Raw genomic sequence first — 7,292 nt, forward strand, 5'->3', positions numbered from 1 at the left:
GATGGTCTTTAAGGTCCCTTCCAACCCAAACCATTCTATGATTCTACGATTCTAAATATTAACATTCAATTGTACATTCTGTTAAACCTCCAGCACATTTACAGTCAAGATTTTGGCCTGCACCTTTTTGGAAGTCTTCCAGATAATGCCTGGATAGGTTTAGGTACTAGATCATGGGTGGATTCAAATGGAAATTTGTAAAAGGATATCCTAGTATGGGAGTGGAGAGGAATAAGATTTATTATTATAAATGCTGGTTATGGAGTGGTCATGAGGGAAGAGAGTTTAATTGTATAAATAGAAGTTGTGCTGTGCTGGTGCCTCAGAACCAGAGAACCGGCCTTGTAGTGCAGTCATCACCACAATTTTGCCTTTGCTTCCTTTGGATCCTCAGGAGTATTGTGCTAACAGGACTATGAAAGAAGAAAGTATCTAACAGATTGCTCATAACAGCTTTCTCTCAGGCAAATCTTTCTTACACCTTCAGGGAATACTCCTAAGCCTGCTTGACGTTACTTTTGAGATTTTCTGAAGGATAAATGAGTTTCTTCAATGTTTGTTTAGGTTTTTCTAAGATTTTGTTGTTGTTGTCCCAGTAGTTTATTAAATTATTTATAAACGTGATATATGCTAAGCTTCTGGGAGACCTACGTACCATATTCAAGCAGCTGAGTGAGCAATTAACTTCATCCTTGTCTGTTAAATCTGTTCAGGGCAAAAAATACCTTGGGGATCTGCACCACTAGATAATGGAAGATGGGAGCAAAAGACAACACAGACCACATATTTTGACCATCTAATCAATTCTCTTTGGTCTAAAAGGAATGTTATGTAATGGTCATGCTACACTTTACTGTGAACACAAAATAATTTAGACACTTCGGTAGTCAAAGTCCCTGTTCCCATTCTTTCCAGATTTTAACCCACTGTAAAATGCTTAATACTTCTATAAATAGACTGAACTCTTAATGTCACCTAAAGATTCTTTGATTCTAGTATAAAAAATTGAATATAGTATAAAAAAAGTGATGCTATCCACATAGAATTTATTAATTTTTTCTAAGTAAGTGAAATGAAAATAAAAATTATTTGTGTTAAAAGTGGAGTTGTTCATGCAATATGAATGTTCAGCATAGGACAGAAAGGGTTTTTTTTGTTTGGTGGTTTGTTTTTTTTTTTACCTTAACAATATCTCCTTCACGCAGCTGAAAGCTCCTGGCTCTAAGACGGATCCCTTTTCCAGCCTCTGTTTCAATTTTATAGATACATTCATGGTTGTTGTCATAATTAGATGGAAAATTGGGAGACAGTAACGTTCCTTCATTTCCAGAGATAGTTGCTCCACATTCAGCTAAAGAGAACAGACACATTAAAAAAAAAAAAAAAAAAAAAAAGAGAGAGAGAGAGAGAAAGTGAATTATCCATTTCAGGAAAATATGTATTATTATTTGCAGTAATATTTAGACTCCATGAAAACTTTAACAAGCTACCTAGGAGAAATATGTTTCTGCCAGAATTCTTCTGTAGGACAAACTCCTAGAAACCCTACCAAAGTTGCTATAATCTCTTGCATTTCACTGGGTATGTTGATTATGTGCACTTTTATGTAATTCCCTTTACCTCCAGTTTATCCCTTGGTTCTCCCATCCACTAACCCATAATGCAGGTTAGCCAGATTCCATAAAAATTGGGTGTTTTGCTGAAATATAGTTATTGTGGTAACATTTCAAATAAACGTAACATTGATTTCATTTAATTCCCTGTTCTGCTTTACAAAAAAGTATTAGAAAAAGCACACAATAAGCTGCTGTGATAAAAGAATCTGGCAATAAATCAAGAGCATTAAAATACATTTTTCCTCCACCAGTAATAATAATTAAAAAAAAAAATCCTAAACCACAAACCAACATCTACTGACACTGGTCAGGGCCAAGCAGACAGCTCCCTTCTTACCACCTAAAGAGTAGGTGAGTCTTTTTCACAGTTATCTGTAGTAAGAAGTTATTGAAACTTTTAGGAGTACACATTTTTGTCATTGCTCCCCATTAAAAAATAACGAAGCATAGGAAGAGGGGTGTATTCCAACCCATGGTCTCAGTTTGCATGTTGAATAAAGAATAATAACATTATTCCAAATGTGCAATATAAATTTTAGTACATAAATGAAAACATCCACAGAGATAGAAAATAATACTAGTGTACTGTTCAAACAAATATTCAAAATTCTTTAAAAAAAATTCTAAAACCACCTTATAACACCCTTCAGTAACATTAACATACTAACATAAATCTACATTTTTATCTAAGGTGGATGAGATTTATATTTATATCCTGTTGTTCAGTATAATAATAAAATGCACTCTCTTAAGTACAGATTTTGACCTAAACACCCTTCAGACCTCATTCAGAGTTTGATAAAACCTGTTATAATGGTTAAAATAATAATAAAGGAAAGTATGATTGTAAATCAACAGATATTTTTTATCAAACATGGAAAGGTTTAAAAAAGAAATCTGTATTTTTTTTATAAATGTCAAGTAGACTTTTAGGGTTCATAGGATGTTAGAATATTTATTTTTGGATGTGTATAGGGTTTAGAATTTTCAGTAAAATTTAGTATAGTTTCACAAGTATATATGTAAAGAACCATTTTGAAAATTTAATGTAAAGATAGACCAGAAAGATATATCAGAAAATAGATCATTTCAACATATTCGTGGAGAAATGTTTCATGTTTACATATAAATCATCTAAAAATTTTGTATTTACATTTCTGAGGCCTCATCTTCAAATTTATGTGCTTCTTGCTTTTCAAAAATCTTAAAATGGTGAAATTTTCTATTTTAGACTTACTCTAATAAAACTGGAAAAAAAGAGAGGAGGGAGAGGGTGGAAGGGAGGGGTAGAGAAAAGGAGGGGAGGAGGGAAGAAAAGATGAAAGGGGAGAATAAAGGAAGGGAGGAATTAAACAGTCTTATTCAGAGCCTTATTTCTACTCTACATTTGAGATCTCCTTAAGCAAAATGAAGAAGGATATCAAAAATTAGCTAGCTCAGGTTCTCTGATTTAACACTTAAGTTAGAGTTCATTTGCTATTTTAAAGTAGACCTTTATATTCTCTCCTTCCTTAGCTTACTTAGGCCTTGACCTGCTTTATATTTAATAGGCAGAAGAGCGTTGGGGAATAAGAACCCCTTCCACCTCACTTCAGACTGCCGAACTCTTCCTTTCCTGGGGAGTATAGGATGCACAAGATATTTCTATGAAGTTTAAAGTCACTTTACTGTATCTAAATGTTTCAAAGAACTGTAGCTGACTGACAAATTAGCTAGATCTTTAGTTTGATACTTCCTTGGTAAAGGATCTGTCATATATGTGATATGTATCACATGCAGTTATATATACCTGTATATCTCTCTATATATATTTTTTGTGAACAGGTTCATATGTAGCTGGTTTTTTCTTTCATTTTTAGGAAGAAGATGAAACTAATTAGGTTTATCAAATGTAATTTTGAGCAATGCCAACATTAATGCCAGACATGTTTAGACCCATACTACTCGATGTCTTCTTTTGTTTAAAATTGCAGTACTCTCTACACGAGTCTTCTGCAAAAAAGTGTTTGCCCAAGTAAAGATCCACATAAAAATATCTACGTCCTCTTAGGCTGCATTGGTATCTTATCTACCTCCTTCACAGAACTGGAAAATACAGAAGCAAAATGCTGAAGAAGAAAATAGGAAAATGTTATGGAAGGAAATTAGTTTTTCTTACATAATGTCCATACAGTATTCTACATTTTGTTTCAGTGATTGACCATAAACCACAAAGACACATACAGTATTAAGAAAAGTGTACAATGATCTTTCTCTAATCTAGAACTGTCCAAATTTCCTGTTCCATTAAGTCTATATTCCAAAGTTCAAAACCAAAAAACTTTAAATCTGGAATAAAATTACTGATGTATAAGGTCAGGAATAATGAGGGCTACAAGCTAAATTTAATATAATATTACTACCCTCCTAAAGTATACTGCATTCTTCAAGAAGCAGACATGCTTTCTGTTGTAAACAATTAGTTATTTACTAAAATTCGATTACATAGCAAAATTGTTCGTACTCAAGTTGGCAGTCATACAACTCCAACCTGTCCTATACAACCATAATGTTTTAAGTGCACACTACCCCTTCTCAAATAGCTTGCAAATATTTGACAGATATGCAGTTTCATCAGGCCCTATCATTCCCTTCATTATCATGACAAAGGTTTGCTCATGTCCTCTGACCATCAAGTGTCCTAGCTCATCTCATGTCAGTCAGTAAATCACTGACATCCCCCAGAAAGAGGCTACCAAAGGAAATCAAACCCTTCTTTGTCAACTTCCTTCCTTCAACAGAAGAATTGTACAAAACATGTCACAGTTCAGGTTCTATTGACATTTTTTGCTAATGTTAGGATATCAAGTTAAGGCCGTGTTTAATTAGCTCCCCTAATTTCTTGGCCTGCTGATTTAGGTGACACTTTTTCAGAAAAACATTGACCTCATCCATGGAAAGATTCCTGTCTCTCTGGGACTTTTGAGCTTTTGGAGATCTGATGTCCTAATGCTTGACGTCTCCTTAATTTGTGATCAATGCCCAGATATACAAAGGACCTTAGGCACCAAGAACTTCAACTGAGTATTTTCCTGACCATTCCACACACTGCAATCCAGAACTGGTTGACATCCCTACATATAATGGGAAAGTAGAAGCTCAGAAGAGCAAACATGAACAGGAATGCTGAGTCTGGTCTTGTCAGCAAACTTATACAGTCAAAGGCATCTCTCCCCTTCAAGACCCTAATATTTTACTCAGCAGTATAGGAAATGTCGTGTTTTTTCTTTAAAAATATCTACAGTTGCTGATAATTGTGATGATTTTTATACAGTGATTAACACATACAGCCAGAGTATGTGACATATAAATTCAATCCACTTTGCCTCTGGGGATTTAAACATGCATCTCCTATGACTGCTACTACACATAAAGGGATTAGAAAATCAGTTAGTCACGAAGTGAGCAAATGTTGGCTAACCTCTTTAACATAATAGGTAGGGCATTAAACAGGGAAGGAGGAACACTTCTTCAAGGAAATTCATACATTAAACAGTTGGGAAATAAAATTCTGAAGTAGCCTATGAATCAACATTCACTATTACCATATGACTATCAAACTACTTCACTGAAAAATATATTCATGTTCACTTCCATTTTCATCGTCTCCAATTAAACTTTAATTCTTTATGCAAAATAAAACAACAGCACTTAGCCCCACATTGGCAAGATCATTCTGCTAGGAAACATCAGATATAATTTAAAATTCTTTTACAGAAAAAAGGGAAAGGAAGCCACATATCTTAAATTCCTAATGAAAGAACAAGCCATGAAGTTTTCTGTAAGTGATATGGCTCATCCACCTATGGTAACTGAAAAATAAATTCATGCCAATCATTCTTAGATGTCATGAAATATTCCTTATCTAGCATGTGCTCTATAAGTAATTACTGATTTTAATACCTCAAATTAATCAGCAAAATCTTATCATATGATGCTGAGAGAGCTTTTTAGTTCTTGGGCTACAAAGGACTTCTAGTTTTTCATGCCACTAGTCACTTCAACGACTTCCAGATTCCTCCTGAGTTACAGAGACCTGTCCTCATCTTGGGAGAATGATCTGCCTCCCCAGCCAAGAGAGATGAAAGAGAAAAGTTTTCTCATGTCTTCTACATGAGAAAAAAATCTTGTATCTACTTGCATTTTTATTTATTAAATATAATTCACTAAATATTAATCATATGCACCCTTCTTCTGATAAAAATCAACTATATCCCTATTAGTATCTACAGGTCTTCAAATTAGGCAAACACTGACAGGTACAGAATTTGCCATGAGAAATAGTCTTTACTGATCTTAAAGTAATTATTCTTGATATTCTATCTCCATACTTTGATCTACAACCTTTTCTTGGAAAAATTTGTGTGAATTTAAGTGAACAAGTATACTAGAACATACCCACTGAATATGCTCTACCTAAGTAGTGCTTTCAGATTAGCTCTCCCAGCTGTAGACTTTAAAGGAATATATTGTAATGTTATTTGTCAGATTTTGTGATGTACTTAGACTAGTATATCAGTACTAATGTAGCTGCAACTTAAGAACTTGAAATCTGCATATAATACCTAAAAATTTCTAAAAAAGATGCAGCACTGCAATAGATTATGAAATAATACAGATCCCTTCTTTATTTTGCTTTCCTTAGTTTCCTTTTCTTTTTTGTAGTAATCTATTTAATTTTTCCAGATTCAACATAAATTTATTCAAGGTTTCCAGATTTTTTATTAACAATATGGTCATTGGTACCTAAATCTACTCTTTAGATTAAACAGAAAAGATCCAGTTGTCACTTTATCATAATATTTATCCCTATTTACTCTGGTATTTTAAGCATATTTGGTGGCAAAACCCAAAATATGGGTAATCCAGGAGAGTTTTTAACAGCAAATATGTACAAAGTTCTGTTATGAACAAAAATAAACAGAGAAAGAATACTTGTAAAGAATTTTATCTCATGGAAGCAAAAGTCTGATAATTCATTAACTGTCATAAAAAATGACAAGAAGCTTCAATTTGCAAGGATAGGAAGGACAGAGGGGTATTGTTGCAACTTCTACACAATTGTTTTGAGTCTGAGAGAGGAAGAAAGAAGGCACTTTCTTGCAGAAGTAACATGAAATCGCACCTACCGTGTTCTGAGATCATCTATAAAATTAAGAGGTTGTTTCCATATTAAAAGGTCCTAATTAATTAGAATTGGACTATAAATAAAAAGCAACGACAACTTAAATATGAAATTAATTGAAAGCGTAAAAGACAGATTCTAAGCACTGTAATAGCACTAAACACTACCATGTTAAAAATATCCTAGTGAATCTAGTTCCCTAATTTGACAGAATGTGAGGAAAAAGGAGAACTATAAAACCACCATTCAGAAATTAAAAAAAAATAAATCTATTTTTATTTCCATTATAAACCATCAGATTTTAAAGTCCTTGACTTATGAACAGGTATGCCTTTCTGATGTCCTCAGTGAATAGCTGTGAAGAATACACACTTGTGTATGCAGTAAAATTGTGCTGTGAATGAGTTGTAGAGCATGCTAATTTAAATAAAAATGTGCTCATAGTGCTACAGGTATTTGTGCTTTTGTTTCTAAATGAACAGTAAATTCACTAATATCTCAGGTCCCACACT

At 33.5% G+C, this 7,292-nt stretch overlaps 1 protein-coding gene across 1 annotated transcript in view; it reads right to left on the reverse strand.

The window, feature by feature from the left end:
• LOC104507513 (CUB and sushi domain-containing protein 1-like) overlaps positions 1 to 1,351 on the reverse strand; it is a gene marked incomplete at both ends in the record, with an annotated part of 113,400 nt that extends 112,049 nt beyond the window's left edge. Inside the window, one exon of the mRNA XM_010148827.1 lies at positions 1,182 to 1,351. Coding sequence (XP_010147129.1) covers positions 1,182 to 1,351 — 170 coding nt within the window. The remainder of the gene's footprint in view (positions 1 to 1,181) is intronic.
• Positions 1,352 to 7,292: the final 5,941 nt, after the last annotated feature.

This window comes from Eurypyga helias, unplaced genomic scaffold (genome assembly GCF_000690775.1).
Source record: "Eurypyga helias isolate BGI_N326 unplaced genomic scaffold, ASM69077v1 scaffold83, whole genome shotgun sequence".
NCBI classification, from domain to species: domain Eukaryota; kingdom Metazoa; phylum Chordata; class Aves; order Eurypygiformes; family Eurypygidae; genus Eurypyga; species Eurypyga helias.